This window comes from Artemia sp. Qi Xiang Cuo, chromosome 19 (assembly GCF_049724085.1).
Source record: "Artemia sp. Qi Xiang Cuo chromosome 19, ASM4972408v1, whole genome shotgun sequence".
Taxonomy (NCBI): domain Eukaryota; kingdom Metazoa; phylum Arthropoda; class Branchiopoda; order Anostraca; family Artemiidae; genus Artemia; species Artemia sp. Qi Xiang Cuo.
Window position 1 is genome coordinate 22,982,343 of NC_142812.1, and position 23,974 is coordinate 23,006,316.

General features: G+C 35.6%; 2 protein-coding genes across 5 annotated transcripts in view; one reads left to right on the forward strand and one right to left on the reverse strand.

Moving 5' to 3' along the window:
- The window catches only part of LOC148940617 (protein SpAN-like), a 278,317-nt gene extending 261,861 nt beyond the window's left edge, over positions 1–16,456 (forward strand). For 3 of the 4 annotated variants that reach the window (XM_089105677.1, XM_089105676.1, XM_089105674.1), the window contains one exon: positions 14,843–16,456. In XM_089105677.1, the coding sequence (XP_088961803.1) occupies positions 15,037–15,954 (918 nt within the window). In that variant the 5' untranslated portion in view covers positions 14,843–15,036 and the 3' untranslated portion in view covers positions 15,955–16,456. Of the gene's footprint in view, positions 1–4,007; positions 4,279–14,842 lie in introns of those variants that run through there. The other variant, XM_089105675.1, reaches the window with a different exon arrangement.
- Positions 1,076–23,974, reverse strand: part of LOC148940621 (uncharacterized) — a 32,127-nt gene continuing 9,228 nt past the window's right edge. Inside the window, exon 3 of the mRNA XM_089105301.1 lies at positions 1,076–1,334. Within this exon, the coding sequence (XP_088961427.1) occupies positions 1,214–1,334 (121 nt within the window). The 3' untranslated portion in view covers positions 1,076–1,213. The remainder of the gene's footprint in view (positions 1,335–23,974) is intronic.

Consider the following 23,974-nt stretch of genomic DNA (forward strand, 5'->3'; position numbering starts at 1 on the left):
TTTCATTTGTTCTGATCCATGGGCGCCCATATGGGGGGGCAGGGGGTGGGCTCTTGCCCCCCCTTGCTGAATGGTGCTGCCTTATTTTTATATTTTTGTTCTGAGATTTCTATTATATAGCATTAAAAGTAGCAATTAGACGAAGTTTGCCCCCCCCCTGGAATTCAGCTTATGGGTGCCCATGTTCTGATCCTCATTGTCCAATGTCTTGTGACCGCATACTTTTTTTCTTCACTTTCGTTTTTGAGTGGTTGTGATTCTTGCTGCCACTTATCTTTTAACTGAATATTTCTATATTCTTCAATTTTGTTTTTGACTTGTTCTCGTTTATCATTGCTTAAGACACTTTTTCAATGCATTTTGCCTTAGTTGCTTGGATTGGTTTTGTCACTTTCGATGGTCCAGAACTCTAGGTAGTTCATTATCACCCGTCGTATATGTACGTTTCCCAGGTCGTTCTCTTCATCTTGTCTCATTTGATACTACATTTTGTTTATTTTGACCTAACGGTTTTGTCCTATTTTGTTCTTTTTGTACTCATTTTGTGCTAACGTTAATTTACGTTTGTGTGCCCTAGATATTTTGAAACTGCTGAAAATGCATTTTGAAATTTACATAACCGAATATAATACATAAATTTACATATTCATAAATTTTCGTTCTGCAAATGCTTCTAAACGGTTTTAAATCTTTTCCTTACGACAATGTCATCAATACTTCAACGATTTTACCCTGATTTTATAGAAGTCTCGATCATAGCTTCTAAAGTATTCCCTAAATATGACCAGCTAGTCCAGAGAGTATCTTAGCATTTTTTAAAGCTTTGTGATCGTTTTTCTGTCAGGAACTGAGATCAGATACTGATTACTACACTAATTTATCAACTAAACAAATTAAATTAATTGTTCTTATTATTACACTGACAAAATACCAAGTGGCGCCAAGCGCTATCATAGATAGCGTCAAAGTTTTTTTTTCTCGACACTACAGCCACTCTCTTTTGTAGGTTAGTAATACTCTTTGAGATAGTCGCTAAAATCTGTTCGCAAATCTAAGCTCAAAAGCCTATGATTTTTCTCATCTTTTTTTTATTATTAACCGTCCAGTTTAAAAACAAACAAAGTACAATACTAATTTTTGCATAAAAATCAAGTTTTTTTTCATCATGGCAGATTGATGGCAGAACGTGATGCGGTAAATATACTCTTGATAATCATACTAGAGGGTCATATGTTGCTTCTTCTGAACAAGAGTATCTAGGGCAGCAATCAGGATATGTTAGTGTTAAGTCCTGATGAAGCTTGCAAGGTCCTTCAAAACTTACGACACCACACCTAAAAATGTATCATTTAATCTAGAAATATATTCCCTAAAAAAAACTAAAATCAAAAACTGGATCAGTGAGAACTTAATAAAAAGATTAACTGAATAAATAAAGAACTGGAATGAAAACTGAATAAATTAAATAAAATCAATGAGGCCAAAGTTGTCCGTTTATCTTTTTGTTTAGTTTTTATTTTGTGTAGAAATTTCGGTGAATATCAACAAAAGAATTTAAAATTAAACTTCAAGCCATAAGCCATCATAGTGGCCCGTATGCTCTGCTACAAAGAGGAAGAAGAAGAACCATTTTTATCCGTTTATATAATTATAACCAAGCAAATTTCTTGCGAAAGTATCCTTAATTTATATTTTCAATGTCTTAGAATCCATTTTAGAAGCCCAGAGGGATTAACTTTGCAAATATTACTAACCCCTCAATGCTTTACTCATAGTTTATACAGCTTCATATTTGCCACAGAGTGGCTTTTCAGCTTACTATTTTGCATTTTTTATGAGTCAGCATTTTTCTCAAATTTTTTTAATTGAATATTTTGAATTCAAATTTTTAGGGAATTATTTTATGCTGAATATCAGATTAGTTCAGATATAATCGCCAATTTTGTAATTTAAATTTATAAATACCACCGTTCAGCTGAAATCCGAATCTACAAACATGTAAACAGAATTCAAATTCAAGTTGAGAGAACATACATTCAAATAAGAAAACAAATACATCTGTTCAAGAAGTAGAAGAATTCGATGTTCTGGAGAAAAGAATCTTATTCAAGCTGTATTTTGAATTGTCCAGGTTGGTGAAAGACCTTTAGCAAAATTTATTAAACATTTAAGTAAGAAACATTTGAAACAGATTATTTTCTAACTAAATCTTTCTTCATCCGTCTTTGAGGGGAGGCTGGGTTTCAGTCATCATAACATCTAACAAAGGGGTTAACGCACCTCAAATCTCCTTTGTGGGAAGTAAGAACTAAGGTCTTAATTCACGTGCATGATTATCTAAATTTCAACCAACCATAACTTCCCATTTTATATGTGGTTCTGATTGGTCAAAAGTAATCATGGCTAAAAAGGGATGTCTAGCTATGCATTTGTGTAAAGGGTGCTTTAGTAGAACTATTCTGGAGTTTGGATACAAACCAAACACCCACACCTATGTACTCACTTAGGCTTCTTTAATGCTATTGGTTATTTTATGTTCGCTGTTTTAAAAATTAAATAAAAACAAGTTTTCTTTAACTGAAAGTAAGGAGAAAGATTAAAACTTAAAACGAAAAGAAATTATTACATATATGAGGGGGAGTTGACCCTCCTCAATACCTTGTTCTTCACTCTAAAGTGTTTTAGTACTTTTTGAAAAGTTTCTAATTGTTCTAATTAAACGACCCTTATGATTCAGGAGTCATTCTTAAAGAAGTGAGACAAAAATTCGAACTTTATCGTTAAGAGCTAGGCATTGAGGAGGGGGGTAACTCCCCTCAAATACATAATAATTTCTGTTCGTTTTAAGTTTTAATCTTGCTCCTTATTTTTAGTTGAAAAAACGTGCTTTTATTTAATTTCTTATTGATTTTGAAATAATGCTGGGAAACCTGTCTCCCCTTCCACAAAAAAATACCCCCCTTCCCCACGAAAATATCCTTTAGACAATTCAATCCCAATGAAAATTCACCCCGGATAATTACCCCTAACATCTTAAAATGTAAAATTGAGTCGGCAAATAGAAAGTAAGACAAATAAAAAGAATTTAGTACAGGGATTCTAGAAAATTCCCCCAGTGTAAAATTTCTGCTGAAAAGATCACTCCCCGGAAACGTCTCTCTCCATGGAAAAATCTCCCAGAGGAAATTCATCCCCCCATAAACCGAAAAAACTTTGCATAGTTCCCAATAACAAATGGTATCCGTAAACAACGAGCAAATTTCATAACTTAAAGACCTTTCCTTTTTTATCTTCAAAGGTATTGTTATTAGGCCTTTCAATTATGATAAAAAAATAGCTATCTCAAAATTTTGATCCGATGACTATGGGGAAAAGAGGACATGGGAGGGGGCTAGCTGCCCTCAAATCTTTTAGGTCACTTTAGAAAGCCACTATATCTTTTGATTTCCGTTCTAATGAGCCATCTCTCAATATTCTAGCACCATTGGTTTGATACAACCACCCCTGGAAATAAATAAACCCGCATCTGTGACCGTTCTTCTGGCAAAAATACAAAAGTCCACATTTAGATTGGAGCTTGAAACCTAGTACTTCTCTATAGGACTACTGATACGCTTATTGCGCTGAATTTGATGTTGATTACGTTGATTAAACTAAACTTAATGAATCTTATACATTTGGAATCAGCATAATAAGCCGATGATATATTAAATACAAAAAAAAGTTTTTTTTAACTGAAAGTAAGGAGTAACATTAAATTATTATTCCGAACAACTTTACTATTAAACAGAAATTATTCCATATATGAAGGGATGACCCCTCCTCAATACCTTGCTCTTTACGCTTGCTCAATACCTTGCTGTTTTTCACAATTTCTTAGAACAGCTACTGAGACACTGGGCCCATTTAATTAAAATAAGAAGCTTTTTAAAAGTGCTAACAGCTTTAGCGCAAAAAAGTAAGGTATTGAGGAGGGGGCAACCCTTCATATACGGAACAATTTCCCTTCGTTTTGGGTTTTAATGTTGCTCCTTACTTTCAGTTTTAAAAAAAACTTATTTTCTTTTATGTAATAATCACAAGGTAGAAGTTCCTTCTGGAACATGAAATTTCTGGTCAGATCCCCAGCTGTAACTTGTATTGAACAAAAGGGACAACACAATAGGTATTTTTTAAAATAAAAGATTGCATGTCAACTGCAGTATATAAGAAAATTTCTAAGCACAGATCTCATTAGTAAGTTCAAAAATGTGGCGATTCTTGTTACTTTTGAGTAATGTAAGACTTTTTTATTTTATAAGTCACAATTTTTGCATGGATAATATTAGGGATTACCGAACAAACCTGTTTACAATGGCAGAGATTATCAGATAAACCTGTTTCCAAAAATACAGATAAATTTAATTTGAATGGCAAAAATTGCCACATAAACCTGTTTCCTAAAATGTCCCTACAAAATTTTGTGAAAGTTCTTCACAGTGTTGGCTTTACTGTTGTTTTTAGAAATATGACTATTCAGGTCTTAGTTTTAACTACAATTATCTAAATTACAATTTATTGAAAATCCAAGGCTTAAATGATTCACTTTTGCTGAGATTATGTGTCGGTTATAAACACTTCTAATTTCCTTTTCATTCGCAAAAATGTGTCAAGATGAATCAGGGGCAACACTATAGCGTTGCCTATAGTAAAGGCCATACGGCTCCAATGTTTTATTATTTATCTATTTATTATTATTTTTTCCCCAGAGGCACTTCATATGGAAGGGGTCGTCGTAAAAACTTCAAAGGGGGCTCATTCGATTAGAAATCGAGAGTTCTAGTGCCTTTTTTAAGGGTTAAAAGTGATTGGAAGACAAAGAACACCCCTTCCACAACCACTATTTCCCCAAACACATCCAATCAAAATTTTGAGATAGCCATTTTGTTCTACGCAGTTGATTTCCAGATAGATATTATGTTTTTGAGGAGGACACTCCCCCACAGCCCTCAGGGCAAGGGTTGTAAGTTGTGCCCTGGGGGCATATAAGCTTTTTATAGAAAACCTTGTCGTAGAAACTTAAAAGGGTTCATATAATTGAAAATTCAAAGGCCTTGTACCCTTTTTAATAGTCAACAGAGATTGGAGGGCAACTAACCCCCTCTCACGCCCACCTTTTCCCCAAACACATTCAATCAACATTTTGAGATAGCTACTTTTTTCAACATGGTGGAAAATTCAGGAAATTAGGTCTTTACGGCTGACAGCCCCCCCCCCCCACCTCCCTCAGGACAAAGGGGGTAAGTTAGGCCCGGGGGGTGTATAAGGTTTTTATAGAAAGCATTGTTGTAGAAACTTCAAAAAGGGTTCATTCGATTGGAAATTTAAATGGCTAGTGCCCTTTTTAATACTCGAAAGTGAGTAGAAGGCAACTAATATCTCTTCCACGCCTACCATTTCCCCAAGCACATCCAATCAAAATTTTAATATATCCATTTTGTTCAACGTAGTTGAAAGTTCTGGAAATTACATCTTTGAGAATGACACTCCCCTCCCTCCTCCCAAGGTCTTCAGAGCAAGGGTTATAAGTTATGCCCTGGGGGCATATATGGTTCTTATGAAAGGCATTCTCGTATAAACTTCAGAGAGAGCTCATTTGATTGAAAATTTAAAGTTCTAGTTCACTTTTTAAGTGTCAAAAGATATTGTCCGGTAACTACCCCCCCCCCCCCCGCACGCTCTTTTTTCCCAAATGCATCCGATAAAAATTGTGAGATAGCTATTTTGTTAAAAATAGTTAGAAGATCATACAACAAAATCTCCAGCGTCGACAAAACCCTCCAGGGCCCGGGGACAGGCGTTGTAAGTTATGCCCTGGGGGCATATATGGTTTTTTTGGAAGGGGTGCTCGTATAAACTTCAAAGGGGGCTCATTTGATTGGAAATTAAAAGTTCTAGTTCACTTTTTAAGATTGGAGGTCACCTATCCCCCCCATTCACACCTTTTTTTCTGAAACCAATCTGATAAGAAATTTGAGATACATTTAAAAAAAAATAGTTCAAACACCATATAACGAAAACTCCGGGGTCGACAGAGCCCCCCAGGACCCGAAGGCAGGGGTTGTAGGAATGTATGGTTCTAATGAAAAGGATGATCGTAAAAACTTCAGAGAGGGCTAATTTGATTAGAAATTAAAAGTTCTAGTTCAGTTTTTGAGAGTCAAAAACTCCCCCACGCCATTTTTTCCCCGAATGCATCCGATAAAAATTTTGAGATAGCCATTAAGTTAAAAACTGTTCTAAGGTTAGATAACAAAAACCCAGGTGTCAACACCACTCCCCAGGGCCCGGGGGCAGGCGTTGTAAGTTATGCCCTGGGGCATATATGGTTCTTAGGAAAGGGATATTCGTATAAACTTCAGAGAGGGCTCATTTTATTGGAAATTCAAAGTTCGTGTTCACTTTTTAATAGTGAAAATAGCTCCGATGACAACTAGCTCCCCCCCCCCCACGCCTTCTTTTTCCAAACCCATCTGATGAAAATTTTGAGATAGACATCTTGTAAAAAAAATAGTTCAAAGGTCAGATAAGAAAAAATCCGGTGTCAATACAACCCCCCAGGGCCCTAGAGAAGACGTTCTAAGTTATGCCCTCAGGGCACGTATGGTTCTTATGAAAGCGATGCTCGTTTAAACTTCATAGACGGCTCATTTGATTGGAAATTGAAATCTCTAGTTCACTTTTTAAGAGTCAAGAGATTTAAAGGCAACTAGCCCCCCCCCCATCCCTTTTTCCCCAAACCCATCCGCTACAAATTTTTAGATAGCCATTTATTAAAATTGATCAAAAACCAGATAACAAAAATTCTGGTGTCAACACAATCCCCCAGGGCTCAGGGGGTAGGCGTTGTAAGTGATGTCCTGGGAGCGTGTATGGTTCTTATGAAAGGGATGCTCGTATAAACTTCAGAGAGGGTTCATTTGATTGGAAATTGAAAGTTTTAGTTCACTTCTCAAGAGTCAAAAGATACTTTTTAAATGTCAAAATAGATCCGAGGACAACAAGCCCCCACCCCCACGCCTTCTTTTTCCAAACCCATCTGATGAAAATTTTGAGATAGACGTTTTGTAAAAAAAAAAAAAAATAGTTCAAAGATCAGATAAGAAAAACTCCGGTGTCAATACAACCCCCCAGGGTCCGATATGTATGGTTCTTATGAAAGGGATGCTCGTTTAGACTTCATAGACGGCTCATTTGATTGGAAATTGAAAATTCTAGTTCTTTTTTTAAGAGTCAAGAGATTTAAAGGCAACTAGCCCCCCATACCCTTTTTCCCCAAACCCATCCGCTACAAATTTGAGGTAGCCATTTTTAAAATTGATCAAAAACCAGTTAACAAAAATTCTGGTGTCATCACAACCCCCTCGGGCCCAGGGGGTAGGGGTTGTAAGTGTTGTCCTGGGAGCGTGTATGGTTCTTATGAAAGGGATGCTCGTATAAACTTCAGATAGGGTTCATTTGACTGGAAATTGAAATTTTTAGTTCACTTCTCAAGATTCAAAAGATATCCAATGGCACCTAGGCCCCCCCCACACACACACCTTTTTTTCCCAAGCCTATCCGATAAAATTTTTATTATAGCCATTTCACTAGAAATAATTCAAAGGTTAGATAACAAAAACTCCTGTGTCGACGCAACGCCTCATGGCCCGGAGGCAGGCATTCTAAGTAATTCTCTGGGGGCACATATCGTTTTTATGGAAAGGATGCTTGTATAAACTTCGGAGAGGGTTCATTTGATTAGAAACTGAAAGTTTTCGTTCACTTTTTAAGATTCAAAAGAGATTTGAGGGCGACTAGTCCCCCTCCCTTCACGCCCTAAATGCATCAGCTAAAATTTTTGAGATAGAAATTTTGTTAAAAGTAGTTCAAAGTTCAGATAACAAAAACTACGGTGTCGGCACAGCCCCCAGGGCCCAAGGGTAGGCGTTGTAAGTTATGCTCTGGTGGCATATATGGTTGTTATGGAAGGAATGCTCGTATAAACTTCATAGAGGGCTCATTTGATTGGAAATTGAAAGTTGTAATTTACTTTTTAAGAGTATAAAGTGATCGGAGGGCAGCTAGCCTCCCTCCACATTCCATTTTTTTCCTAGACACACTTCATATAGAAGGGGTCGTCGTATAAACTTCCAAGTGGGCTCATTTCAAAGGGGGCAAACTTTTTTCACTTGGTTGTTAATTCGATACCAGTTTTGATACTTTGATGAAGATTTGATTTTTTTTTTAAGTTTTACTTTGAAATAAGAATTTTTAAAAACTTGAAACTTTTTGCAATCAATAACGAACAAAAATAAATTTAAAAAACTTTCCGAAAAATGAGTTTTTCAAAGAAAAGTAAAGGCCATTTTAAACTTAAGCTCAGCAGATACAAATACCTGTTAAAATTTAACAAAAATTCTGGTGTCATCACAACCCCCCAGGGCTCAGGGGGTAGGCGTTGTAAGTGTTGTCCTGGGAGCGTGTCCGGTTCTTATTAAAGGGATGCTCGTATAAACTTTAGATAGGGTTCTTTTTTTTGGAACTTTAAATTTTTAGTTCACTTCTCAAGATTAAAAAGATATCCGATGGCAACTAGGCCCCCCCCCCACACACACACCTTTTTTTCCCAAGCCTATCCGATAAAATTTTTAAGATAGCCATTTCATTAGAAATAATTCAAAGGTCAGATAACAAAAACTCCTGTGTCGACGCAACGCCTCATGGCCCGGAGGCAGGCATTCTAAGTAATTCTCTGGGGGCATATATCGTTTTTATGGAAAGGATGCTTGTATAAACTTCGGAGAGGGTTCATTTGATTAGAAACTGAAAGTTCTCGTTCACTTTTTAAGATTCAAAAGAGATTTGAGGGCAACTAGTCCCCCCCCTCCACGCCCTAAATGCATCAGCTAAAATTTTTTAGATAGAAATTTTGTTAAAAGTAGTTCAAAGTTCAGATAACAAAAACTCCGGTGTCGGCACAGCCCCCAGGGCCCTAGGGTAGGCGTTGTAAGTTATGCTCTGGTGGTGTATATGGTTGTTATGGAAGGAATGCTCGTATAAACTTCATAGAGGGCTCATTTGATTGGAAATTGAAAGTTGTAATTTACTTTTTAAGAGTAAAAAGTGATCGGAGGGCAGCTAGCCTCCCTCCACATTCCATTTTTTCCTAGACACACTTCATATAGAATGGGTCGTCGCATAAGCTTCCAAGTGGTTTCATTTCAAAGGGGGCAAACTTTTTTCACTTGGTTATTGTTAATTCGATACAGTTTTGATACTTTGATGAAGATTTGATTTTTTTTTTAAGTTTCACTTTGAAATAAGAATTTTTAAAAACTTGAAACTTTTTGCAATCAATAACGAACAAAAATAAATTTAAAAAACTTTCCGAAAAATGAGTTTTTCAAAGAAAAGTAAAGGCCATTTTAAAATTCAGATCATTATATTCAAATACCTGTTAAAATTTAAAATAAACACGACCAGAAATTACTATTAAAGAATAAATGAAACCCAAAACGAACAGAAATCAAATAAACAATCATAGGAAAAAAAATACAATAAGTAATAATATAAATGAATAAATAGATCTTAAAGCGAGTAATACTACTACTACTACTACTAACAACTCACCGCAGCACCAAGCCGCCTGAGGCTAACACAGCTACGCACGCTCCTCCTCCGTCCCAATGTATTCAAAGCCTCCCTTTTCAGACCCACCCACGAAGTTCCCATTTCCTTTAAATCTTTCTTTATGACGTCCTCCCATCCCAGACGAGGACGACCTGCTTTCTGTTTAGACCTAGACGGTTGACCGAAAAGAACAATCTTCGGCAATCTGTCGTCCTTCATCCGCACAACGTGCCCTAGCCACCTCAACCTTTCTTTCATTATAGCCCTAGAGAGCGGTATTGAACTACATTTTTCGTATAGCCTATTGTTTGAAATACGGTCAGTCAGCCGGGTACCCAGAACAATCCGTAGGTAATTTTTCTGGAAAACATCTAGCAAATCTTCATCCGCTTTTTGGAGCGTCCATGCTTCAGACTCATATTTGACCACTGTCATCACTATAGCTTCTAATATTCTAATCTTGGTTTGCAGACTTATATTCCTACTCTTCCACACTTTTTTTAAATTTGAAAAAAACACCCTGAGCCTTGGCTATTCTACTTTTAATATCTTCACTGCTCCCACCATCTTTACTAATAATACTACCAAGGCAGTACCACCTGATCATCTTTTCATTCGTCACCTTTTCATCTTCACTTATTCCTAGCCTTAGTGACTTAGTCTTCTTAACATTAATTTTCAAATCCCATCTAGCACCCTGAACTCGCAAAACCTCTAAAACTTCATTCATTTTTTTCACACTTTCTTCTAGGTTGCTTAAATCATCAGCATAATCTAAGTCCAGGAGACTTTTTCCTCCCCATTTGATTCCGTATGAAGGGAGGAGGGAGTTGACCAGGGAAATCTTTCAATTTGTTGTGTAATTTTTCATATTTTTCTACATTTTGTATTTTTTCCTTTTTCATGTATGCCTACTCTCCAAAATAAATTTTAGCATGTGTGAGTGACTTAAATCCGATTGAAAAATATTACTATTATTTATAATTATAATTATATCAAATTAAATATAAAATTTAAATGATAAATATTATAGGACACAATAACCTTGCTCAGTAACCTAAACTTTTTTTGAAGGGAGCGGGGCCACCTACGCAAAAGCGGGGGGGGGTGAACATTTTCTTGTGTTTTTGTATATTTCTCCAATTTTTGTGCATTTTTCAAAATTTCGTCCAACCGATCCCCTCCCCCATTAAATTAGACAGTAGGGGCTGCAGTGTTGTGTGTGCGTGGGAGGGGGGGGGGATTTTAAAAAAAGACAAGGGACGTGACTCTAATGCAAATGTAAAAAAAAAAAAATTTCATGATTTTTTGGGTACTATGTTTATGGCTCAATTATCATCATCGCATTAAATTGAACTCCCAAATTGGGGGATCGTGACAACAATGGGAGGCCTCACTATATATAGTTGTAATTTGATTTTATTAGTTAAAAAAAAATTTCTTGAAACAAGCTTTTCAAAGAAAAGTAAAGAACTATATTAAACAAAGAAATATCAGAGATATAATCTAATAATATGCAAAGCTGAAAATTGCTACAAATCAGCATCATAGATAAAAGATACCCAAAACGAACAGGAATTAAAGGTATAACCGCGCCAAACTCAAAACGAGGAGAAATTACCATGAGCAGGACTCACAACCTCTATTGCTTCTCAAGGAAAGAACATAATTTAGATCTTATGGTAGAGGCTCCACTGTGCCGGGTAAAGAAAGTAAAGCCTCGAAACCCGTTAAGGCAGGTGGTATTTCTTCTGATGAGCCCTAAATGGAAGGTTCTAATTGGGAATATTTTGCTAGATTTAAGTTGCTTTTGCTTGTAAATTTACAGCGACTTAGATTTATTGATGATGACTTTGCATGAATTTGGACATTTCCATTTGGTTAATGGTTCGGTTATGCTGTTTGGTCCTACGGAGTTGGATAGATGGGTAAAGTGAAAGCCTCGTTCAAGTGCACATTTGTCTCAATTTCTGGATTAGGACGACAGTTGTTTTTTTTTTTAGCCAAGTAATTACCTCTTAAACATAATATGCTGATATTTGTTCCTTAAAATCGTTATATTTTTTTATTTACTAAAGTAATAAAAGTGAACAAATTCAGAAAACCATTCATTATATTGAATTTTTTTTCTTTCCTTGAGAAGGCAGATGAGTTGTGAGCATTACTGCGGTGAACGTCCCTTAGAACCGTTCTAAGTGAGGACGACTGAGATTTCCAAAAATACGGGGGGTTTGTCCTTCATCTGGAGCCAATCAAAAAACAAGTCTTCCCACGAGGCGAGAGGTCGAGATTATAAGAGTGGGGAGAAAGAGGAGCGTGTGGAGCTATGTTGACCTCAGACGGCTTCGTACTACACTCATTTTTGAGTAGTAGTAGTAGTAGTGTCATGAATGTCCCGAGGGGGTTAAGACAATTGATCATCAACTGGCGAACTGCTCTGTGATTTTTTCTTATAGCTATAATGAACCAAACTCTCTGGACTTTCTTTAGATTTCGTTCCCTGCTTTTACCAAGAGCTCGTCCTACATCTAATCAAGTCCAATTTGGTTTCCACCTGTTTATTTTTTGAAGAATAAACTTTTGACAGTAGAAACTAAAAGTCTTGCAAATTTGCGGTAGTGTGGGTTTGAGTTGTTAAACTTTAGCGCTGAATCTTTCAATATAATGAGCTGAAAAATTTGCTAATATCTTTGTGAAACACTTTCTTGTGTCAATGTTTAATGAGCTATTTGTAATGCCCCTGTTCTTCACTTTTCGTAAAATGGACATAGTTATGTCAAATTCATTTATAAATATAATTTTAATAAAAATGTCAATACCTAATGTTTATATTATAAATTTTATGTTATGCATTGCCAGAACTGCTGTTGGGTGCAAAAGAGGTATCTTTGTAAATGTATTAATCATTTTTCTATATAACTGCAGTTGATATATAATGTATTGCCAAAAATTATATGTATATTTTTAAATAGTGATACAAATAATTGAATAAATTGTTTCTGTAACTATGGTGCAAAAAATCCTATTCATTTTAATTAGCCTACAATATTAATCTTGTTTATTATTGCCACTTTTTAGTAGTATTTAACAGTAACAGTATTTTGATCGTTTCAAGCTTGATTTGCATATTCAATTTAAGTTCCAATCGTTTTAAGACTTATTTATTCATTTACATTAATATCTATTGTATGCTTGTTTGCATTGATTGTTTATTTAATTTCTGTTCGTTTTAAGTTTCATTTATACTTCAATTGCAAAATATTTTTTTCGTTTTATGCTTGATTTTCATATTCAATCTAAACATTACTCGTTTTAAGATCTATTTATTCAATTGTATTATTACTTGTTGTATGTTTCTTCCTATGATTGTTTATTTAAGTTCTGTTCGTTTTGGGTTTCATTTATTCTTTAATAGTAATTTCTGGTCGTCTTGAGTTTGAATTTTAAAAGTTATTTTTATCTTCTTAGCTTAATTTTAAAATTTCCTTTAATTTTATTTTAAAAAATTATTTTTCGGAAAGTTTTTTTTTTAAATTAATATGTAAGAAAAGCTATGTTCCGGAACTCAGATAAACTCTGCTATGTACAAAAAGTGTTTTAGGGACCAAGTTAGTGGTTTTCCACCGTTTTAGGTTGAAAGTTATCTCGCATAATTTATTGCATTTTATAACTGAGTTCTGAAACACATCCTAAGAGTTGGATATGTAAAAACAGCAATAGAGGCCGTTAGAACGCCCACATGCTATCAAAATTATATACTACTTTTCCGGACAAGGTAGCTTTTTGGATACGCTTTTGCATTAAAAAAGAAAAAAAAAGAAAAAAAAATGTAAATTGTAATGTCACACGAGTCAGTTTTACATACATTTTAAATTTCTTTATTTAAAAGGTGTATTTAAAAAATGACGATTTTCTTATTCCATTTCATTTCTTTTAATTAACCCCCAGAACTCAACAAGCTAGTCATCATCAAATTAGTATTGCAATATTGGCACTTTACTATCTTCTTTCGTATACTTTCAACACTCTATTTCTACGCCCTTCCTACAATCTGTACTTTCCTGTAGTTCTTTCCTTTTGGAACTTTCCTATCTTCTTTTCTATACTTCTGTAGTTCTTTGTTTCCAATACTCTATTGCTATACCCTTCCTACAGTTTACACTTGTTTCCTATGGGTACCTTCCAATCTTCTCTTCATTCATTGACTATGGTAAGGACAAGTATGGGGGAGGGGGATGGGCTGAGTATTGAATCCGTTATACATATTTAAAATTAGAACTAGGAGATTGATTCACTTGAATAATATACTTAGAAAGCTATTCAGCTTTAAAGATTAGCTTCTGGATGGAGCCTTTATCGCAGGAATAGCTTACATCCTTTTTCAGGAAAATAGTCAAGATTAGGAAAACAGTTATAAGTCAATAGACGTTATGAAATGCTTTTTACAGCTTATATTTTTTTTTATAAATTTAAACACAAACTCTTTTCTTCTGCATTTATAATTTACATATTTTTGCGTAATTTTGAAACACACCCGATCTATAAGTGTAGGTGTACGAACATGAGCATGGCCAACAAGCATACGAAAATTCAGAGTTGCGATCTTTCATACATGTGTGCTATTTTGACAATTTTTCTATACCTAAATAATGACAAAAGCCAATGACATGCAAGTAATAATTAAAATCGGTCATCCTGGCCTGATAGACCCATCGACTTTTAATTTGTTCCGTATAAATTCAAATAATTTATGTTTAGCACAAGGTTGTTTTTACGATTTTTGTTCAGGGAGTTAATTTTTTTCAGGGGGGAAATATAAAAAGTCAGACAAAAATTTCGGGGGTAGTGATTCAAACCCGATACCCCCCTGAATTCGACGTTAGTCAAGTAGTATTTTCTGCAATTCGTATTTAGCATTGCTCTTACACTTATGGGTACAAAATTAAAACCTCTACATGGTTAAAACAGTTGTTGCATTCGATAAGTTGCTTCAATGATCGGTAAAAAATCTTGTCCAAAGTTACAAAATTATTATCAAATATTGGGATCGAGTGATAAACAGGGAACAAAAAAATTACTTCACTATCTTCATGGTTAGATAGCTCCATTTATGAGTTAAAAAACAACTCAAGTCGTTCTTTCCAGGGTCGGGGATAAGGTTGATTTCTAATAAAAGTGTATTTTTTTCTAGGTACTGTACGTCAACACAGCTGAATGGCTCTGGATAGATGAGTCAAGGAACGCTAAGATAAATGAAGGTGAAAGGATAAAAGGTTGGCCTAGGCTTTGGTCCAAACAGATTAATGGCGACATTATTATCCCCTATAAAATTGATAAAAGTTTAAATAAAAATCAAGAAACATCTTTATTTAATTACTTCCGCCAATGGGAAAAAATACATGCATCCGCATGGTTCCTTGGGATGGAAAGAAAGGTAATATTTCCAACTGGGGATGGCTTTCAATTGTCAACGGAGTCTACAATAGATGTGGGTCATTTGTTGGGAGGACATTAAATACCATGCAAGAGGTAACTACTGGGGTTGGTTGTCCCACTCCTCATTTATTAGGACTTACGCTAGGGTTGACTGCTGAAGACAAGAGGTGTGATAGAGACAAGTATTTGATGTTTAAGAACAATGCTAAAAATCACGGGAAACATCTTCCAAAGCGATTCATGACTCCTTATAATTTTTTATCTGTAATGCACAATCCCAATTGGGGAAACTTAATTTTACCTTGGGACCCAACAATGGAGTATCTCATTACCGATTATCATAATGTAAGCCATTATGACAGGTATCAGATAGTTCACGCCTATGGTTGCAATAAACTTTGGGGAAAAAAATGTGAAGTTCGAAACTATTGCAAAAACTATGGGTACTTGGGCGAAAATTGCGAGTGTATTTGTCCCCCAAAAACTTCCGGAAATGCATGTGAAAAGAAACATTCCAGTGTTCTACCCGCTTACCCACTAGAAGCATGCGGAGGACATATTCATAAACCAGGAACATACAGATCGGCAAAAGATAAAGATAATCAGCTATGTACCTGGTGGATTCAACCTCCGAAATGTCAAATAGCTGCTGTTACAATAACAGAATTTTATCTACAATGTAGTGCAGAAAAATTTGGTATTAGAAGTGCTAGCATTTATGAAACGGATGAGAAATATAAATGTGGACGACAAATAAAACCTGGATCTAAATTTATTGGAAAAGCAGATCTGATTGTTGATTTCGGTCATCATTCAAGCCAAAAGACAGAAAAGGATATGTCGAATTCAATGTATCATTTGACTTAGACCCAGCTTGTGAAAATCATAGATTTGGAGTAGGAGAATGTCCTCATGTGAAATATCCCGATGGGTCTATAGCTGTTCCCATACGCCATTCTGCTTCCAATTGTACATCGCTCTTTAAGTTTCCAGGAGCAAAGTCAGTTCGGGTTGCTACCAGGACCTTCTATCATGAACCCTCTAGTCAAAACAACCAACTAGACAGATTTTATCGAGGTTTTGTTGAAATTGTGGATTCAAAACAAATAAAAATTAAAAAACCTGTTTTGGAATATTTCAGTCATGTTTTTGCTGGACATGAAGTGACCATCAAGTTTCAAACTCAACCAACAACTCCTGACTATAAAATTGTTCTTTATCCTATTATGACGAATTAGCATCAGAAGCTGATAAACTGTTTTGTGCACTAATAATAATTATGAAATACATGCGTGGTCTTTTAATTAGCAAATCCACAAGTTGGTTATATTTGTGTTTGGTTTGTTGCTTCTGAATAAAATAACTGCTTTTGTCATTTGTTCATTGTAGCCTATTAAATATAAAAACAAGGGTAGGCTACTATTAAAAAGGGCACTACGACAGGGTTTCTACGACAAAGATTTCAATAAAAACTTATGTGCCCCCAGGGCATTACTTATAACCCTTGCCCTGAAGACTATGGGGGAGTGTCCTGCTCAAAGGTATAATTTCCTGAACTTTAACTGCGTGTATCAAAATAGCTATCTCAAAATTTTGATTGGATGTGTTTGGGGAAATGGTGGTTGTGGAAGGGGTGTTAGTTGCCTTCCAACTACTTTCGATTATTGAAAAGGGCACCAGCCATTTCAATTTCTAATCGAATGAGCCCTTTTTGAAGTTTCTAATCCAATAAGCCCTTTTTGAAGTTTATACGACAACGCGTTCAATCAAAACTTTATATGCCCCCAGGGCATAACTTAACAACTCTTGTTCTAAGGGCTGTACGGGGGGTTGTCAACCTCAAAGACCTAATTTACATAACTTAAAACTACGTTGAATAAAATGGCTATCTCAAAATTTTGATTGGATGTGTTCGGGGAAACGGTGGACGTGAGAGGGGGGTTAGTCACCCTCCAATCACTTTCGAATATTAAAAAGGACACTATTCTTTTGAATTTCCAATCAAATGAGCTTTTTTTGAAGTTTATACGACAGCGCCTTCTATAAAAACCTTATATGCCCCCAGGGCATAACTTACAACCCTTGCCTCGAGGGTTGTGGGGGAGTGTCCTCCTCAAAAAACATTTTTTCTATATGGAAATCAACTACGCTGAACAAAATGGCTATCTCAAAATTTTGATTGGATGTGTTTGGGGGAATGGTGGGCGTGGAGGGGGGAGTTTTGCCCTCCAATCACTTTCGACTATTAAACAGTAGAGAGGGGTCATGAGGTCCGAACAGTATCACGTGGTTGATGGTTTTCTCAGTGAGAATGAAAAAACAGGAATTTTCTCACTTGAAAAACCAGGAATTTTGTCACATTTATGGTTGTTTTCTTGGACGGTTATGTGTGTTGGTCGATTTATTTGATGTTTTTCTCGGATGTCAACATCAAATTATGGATATTTTATGGTTTTTGTCAGTGAGAATTTGAAAAAAAGGAACTTTCTAAAATTTATGTATGTTTTCATGGATGTTTTATTGTTTTTGTAAGAGAGAATTTTAAAAACATGGGCTTTGTCACATTTATGGATGTCAACAGCAATTCATGTCTGTTTTATGTTTTTCTCACTGAGAATGAAAAAACAAGAATTTGCCAGATGTTATGACTTTCACTCAAACAGTTAGATCACGTGTTTCCTTCTCAGCCAATCAGCGAGTCGGATACATCTCCCTTCTCAGCCAATCAGAGACGTGCTTACATATTCGCGGCGGTGTGACTATAAGGAACGGGTTTTTTGCTATAGTTTTATTAGTCTGTGAATAGAATTCAAGGGAGTGAGAAGAAGAAGAAGAACAGTTTTTGACATTACTCATTTTGGATATATATTTGTGTGTGTGTTGACGATGGCGATGAGTGGAATGTTTACCCTATTAGAAGTTGAGAGTGGAGTTGATGATAATAGTACAAGAGCACCAAACATTGCGGTGGAAATCACGAAAGGTTCACGTCTTTGTCTGGAATGGGATGCAGTATATGCAAGATATGTGATATCCTTGAGCAAATTTAAAATGGAGGATCAATTATGTTTCGCCGCTAAAGTTGATATAGCACACGTGAATAGACTTCAATGTGCTTTAAGTGAATTGGTGAAACATATTGAAGACAATAAACAGTATCGCTGATTATACATGCTCTGTATTATTGATGTTGTTGTTGTAATTATTCAATAAAATTGTTTCGAAATCGAAAATGTTGTCTTTCTTGTCTTGTTAGGGCAAACGAATCAGGATCAGTTGAGAGTTTGTAGTTGGAGTGAAAGGACTGAAAAATGAATAAATGTGAGAATGAGTGAATTAGCTCAAATCTAGTGTTTATGGAAAAACATTTGATTTTGGATGATGATGTTCTCTAGTTGTTTCTTCAATACAGGATCTTCAAGTGACTAGGAACAATTTACAATATAATTAGGAGTGATTCTCCCCCATTGGACTATTGTATGAAGCTTTTAAAATGTGATTCAAATGCATATAGTCAATTTATTGATATATTAATTGGAACAAAGCAGAATCATATTGTGGATATACATTTGAAAACATTGCCAATGGATTCAATGTAGATGACACCCCCATCATTCGAAGGAGGTAACGTCACAGAGCTAATCCTCTCTCCAACCATGTCCCTCCACCTTGAATTTATCGAGTGAGGACGATCAGTTTCGTTTTATCTGTGAGTGAGTTGACATCGGAAAACCGAAAAATGTTAGATATATGTCCATTGTGCTTGTACAATCTTGGCAGTTGGAATCAATGTGAGACTTGTACAATTATTTATGGCTATAGTGAAAAGTGTAAATTATGTAATCCATGTAAATTACATAGAGGCTATGCAGTACAAATAAACGGATGTAATTCATGTCGTGAGGAGGTGTGTGATTCACATCCTAGAGGACACCTCTGCTCCAATTGACACAAAGATAAATGTGATCAGTGTGAGAATACTTACCCCGCTATGATTGGAAAGAATCCTAAACGTGATTTTAGTTTATTTCTACGAGATTGGTATCGTCGGGGATTTAAATTATTCTGGGAAGAGGAATCTGGTCTACGATTCAAATGTTGGAATAACAAGACAATCTGGTTTCTAAGTCATCGCTGTGATGACACCACCTGCTATGACTATAAACCAAGTGATTTTTATTTGGCTGTGACCGAATGTGATTCACCATTTGAAAACACTGTTTGTGATATTGCTTCAAATAGACAGATTGAAACTCGTGAATTTCATAATATGACTGCAAATAGTATCATTGACTATACAAATAGATATGACAAGAGTGAAGTTAAATTGTACTGTAGAAAATGTGACCCTGACTTTGCAGTCAATCAAGATCAATATACAGTGAATCCAAATGATTTACCAGCATTAGTGGTTCACGACAGTTGCCTATACATCGAAGATGAAGAAATCTAAAAGTGAAGATTTAAAGACATTGTTATATATATACATTTTATTAATAAACAAATTCACAAACATTTTTTAAGCACTTTACTCTTAGGGCACTGAAATCAATACTATATAGGTCTGAGAGGATATTTTCCACTAGAAAGTCGTTCAGACGTGGATTGTCACTATAAATTTGGAGAAACTGCTTGTAAGTATAGCCACGACATCTGAACACAAAATATAGTAGTGCATGGAAACCGCAGCTTTTTGTCGTTAGATCCTGCACCCTCTTCCGATTTTGAATAATAGTTTTCCCACTGCTCACAATATAGTTGCTGATGTGAGGTGTGTAGAATGTAGAGGGTAGACCAAGAGGATCAAAAAACTCAATCGTCTTCATTGTTTGAAAGATGCACAGCCAATGACCCGTCAGCACAGTCGACGGACTGCTATTAACAATAATCAAGATATTGTTCGCGCTTTGAATTTTTCCAAGATAGTCTGAGGGCAGACAATAGGATTCGTACTGGGACAGGTAGGGGTCCATATTAAATACATTGATTATTTGACTGGTGTTCATGGCGCCAAGTCTAGTAGAACACTGCCTTCGGGAGTGATTTCCCAATAGGTTTCATATTGATTTAGTAAGATTATGGCAATACTCTCAGCCAATGGGTCGGCAAATGTACACTCTAAACGCACACTCCCCGTATGTATTATACTCATATCCTGTGTGCCAGACAAATCCAGTACAATGATACCATGTGTTTTATCAAACATATCTTCGGTTATACCATTTTCAAATAGTTGCGAATCATGATCTAGGGTTTGCATGGTCAACTCATACAATGTTCTATAGGATTTATCAAAAAATAGATTGTAGAGTGGGATGCCGTTTACTTTGCACACAAGAGATGAAAGTCCAAACATTTCGAATTTATGTGGACATTCTGTCCATGATCCTATTGCACTGGCGCTTTTTACAAATGCCAAAGCCAATTTCGATGGGATTTCACCATTGATAAAGGATGAATCGGTGAAGGTGCGTGACCCCACGGCAATATGACGTTGATTGGTGATTGTATGAGGAACAAGTAGTTTAATATTGTTGCCATTGGCTCATATATAGTTTAGTCCTACCCATCAAAAGCTACGCGCCTGAGAAAATTTGGCTGATTTTCAGAAAATGGGAGAAATACCCCCCTAAAAGTTATAAAACCTTAATGAAAATCACACCATCATATTCAGCGTATCACAGAGCCCTACTATAGAGCTTTCAAGCTACTATATACAAAAATGTGGAATTTTGATTTTTTTACCAGAAGAAAGATCACGGATGAGTGTTTATTTTTATTTATTTATTTTTTTTTTGTTCCAGGGGTTTTCGTATCGACCCAGTGGTCCTATAATATCGTTGGAGGACTTATTGAAACGGAAATTAAAAGTTCTAGTTCCCTTTTTAAGTGACCAAAAATGGAGGGCAACTAGGCCCCCTCCCACGCTCATTTTTTTCCAAAAGTCACCTGATCAAAATTTTGAGATATCCATTTTGTTCAGCAGGGTTGAAATTATGATAACTATGTCCATTAGGATGACTTAATTCCCCCACAGCTCTCGGGGGACGGGCTGCAAGTTATAAACTTTGCCCATTGTTTACATATATGGGCCATTCTGTTGCGAAAACACACAAAAGTTAGAAAAAATACAAAATATACCTTTATTACCTCTGAAAAACGGATAAAAATGAAGACTTCATACACATTTTCAACTAGCTAAGGGTAAGTGTTTTAAATATGGGGCATTCTGTTGTGAATACACACAAAGTTAGAAAAAATGCAAAATGCTCCTTTATTACATCTGCAATACAGCTAAAAATGAAGAATTCATACACATTTTCAACTAGCTAAGAGACATTCTGAATTCTATTCGAGTCATGCGATCGTGTTCAAAGAGTTCATGTTAACGAATTGTAAGTAAGGAGCGTCCCGACTCAATGGTAACCGAAACTCTTGAAAACAGGTTTTTAGCTCCATGAAGGTAAAGCAAGTTGACATTTCCTTTAAATAATCAGATTTCAATTCTGATTTTAAATATATAGTTTAGTCCTAAACATCAAAAGTTACGCGACAGAGACAATAAAGTTAGAAAAAATTCAAAATGTTCCTTTATTACATATTCAATACTGCTAAAAATTAATAATTAATACACATTTTCAACTAGCTAAGAGACATTCTGAATTCTATTCGAGTCATGCGATCGTGTTCAAAGAGTTCGTGTTAACGAATTGTAAGTAAGGAGCGTCCCGGCTCAATGGTAACCAAAACTCTTGAAAACAGGTTTTTAGCTCCATGAAGGTAAAGCAAGTTGACATTTCCTTTAAAGAATCAGATTTCAATGCTGATTTTAAATATATAGTTTAGTCCTACCCATCAAAAGTTATGCGCCTGAGAAAATATGTATGATTTTCGGAAAATGGGGGGAATACCCCATAAAAGTTATAAAACCTTAATGAAAATCACATCATCATATTCATCGTATCACAGAACCCTACTATAGAGGTTTCAAGCTCATATCTACAAAAAATGTGGAATTTTGCTTTTTTACCAGGAGAAAGATCACGGATGCGTGTTTATTTTTATTTATTTATTTTTTTGTTCCAGAGGTTTTCGTATCGACCCAATGGTCATATAATATCGTTGGAGGACTTATTGAAACGGAAATTAAAAAGTACACTAGAACTTTTAATTTCCGTTCGAATGAGCCCTCTCACGATATTCTAGGACTACTGGATCGATACGATCACCCCTGGGGGGAAAAAAAACAAATAAACACGCTTCCGTGATTTTTCTTCTAACAAAAAAGTACAAAACTCCACATTTTTGCAGATAGGGACTTGAAACCTCTACAGTAGGGTTCTCTGATACGCTGAATCTGATGGTGTGATTTTCATTAATGTTCTATGACTTTCTAGGTTTGGTTTCCCCTTTTATCAAACATAAGGTAAATCTTCTCAGGTACGCAAATTTTGATGGATAAGACTGTACTTGACGGTATATACATATGTGAAATCAGAATAAAAATCTGATTCTTTTTGTAGTTTTCTTGTCATCGAAATTCTGTTTTTAGAGTTTCGGTTAGTATTAAGCCGGGTCGCTCCTTACTTGCAGTTCGTTATCACAAACTGTTTGATAGGCCCGTTTTTTAGCATTAAGATCTTACATCTAAGATCTTGCCTCTTTCTGCAAAGATTATCGTTTTTTACCTCATGTTTGTTCAAAGACCTTACAGCTCACTGATGTTAGCAAAAAGTGTGAAGAAAGCCATTTTTCTGCCGTATAGAACAATGATGAGAGAACTTTGATGATATGCTCATCATTGTTCTCAGACCGCTGATCAGAGCAGAATGATGAAAGACGTTTGCATAAAAATGAAAAAATATGTAAGATATTGGTTAAAATATTTAATTTTTAAGCGTTTTCTGACAAAAGATGCAAGATCTTAGCACATTGATGAGTGAAAAAACGGCCCTAATTACCCGCTTTATGGGTCTCCATCACTGCATTCCTTCGACAGTCTATAGCGCTCTATACCATTAAGCGCAACTGTACCAACTCGTTAAATAGGAAATAATTACGTTAGCGCAAAAAGGTCACAGCGAAATTGTTTAGTTATGATTTCTCTAGAAGCGGGAGTGACCACGATTCGGTAGTGTGACGTCACAAAATCCACCTGGAACCAAACAAATCTCTAACCTATAATGTCATTTAGTACGTGTCAAATAAAATTACCTTTGACACTTAATTTAACAGTGAAATATGTCTCATACCATTATAAACGCGTTTAGACATCGATACATACACATATTGTGCAGACTATTTCTTTTCTGAACGAAATATATGTAGTTTATAATGTGTAAAAAATACCAGAAGGCGCCGTATACCAGGGGGTGCCGAAGAATACTCCACCTACCCCAAAAAAACGGCCGGCCCTGTATAGCCCCTACCTAATATTCTTCTATTATGTTTCTCTGACACTCAATCCTAATGAAATGGATTCTAAAGTATTATTTTGATAAAAATATAATACTTTAGAAACAAATTTGGTCTATATATTTGCACATTAGGGGGGTAAAGTATAGCAGTTCTGCATGCTTAATGCGTTAGGTACAATTATTCTGCATATTATGAAGTAAGAATTATTTTCTAACTTTACACGGTCCTAATACTTTACCCCAACCCCCTAATGTGCAAATATATAGCCTAAATTATATATTTTCCTTCTTTTCTGTCACTTCTCTTTGTCTTGTCTCACGCTATGCTGAAAGAAAATAACTAGAAAGAACACGGTTCTATAATGCGTCAATGAATGAATAACTTGAGCGGTAGGGATAATATCATACAAGTACCCTTTTATAAACACTGACATTATACACGAAAGATAAATAGAGGAAAATCATCACAT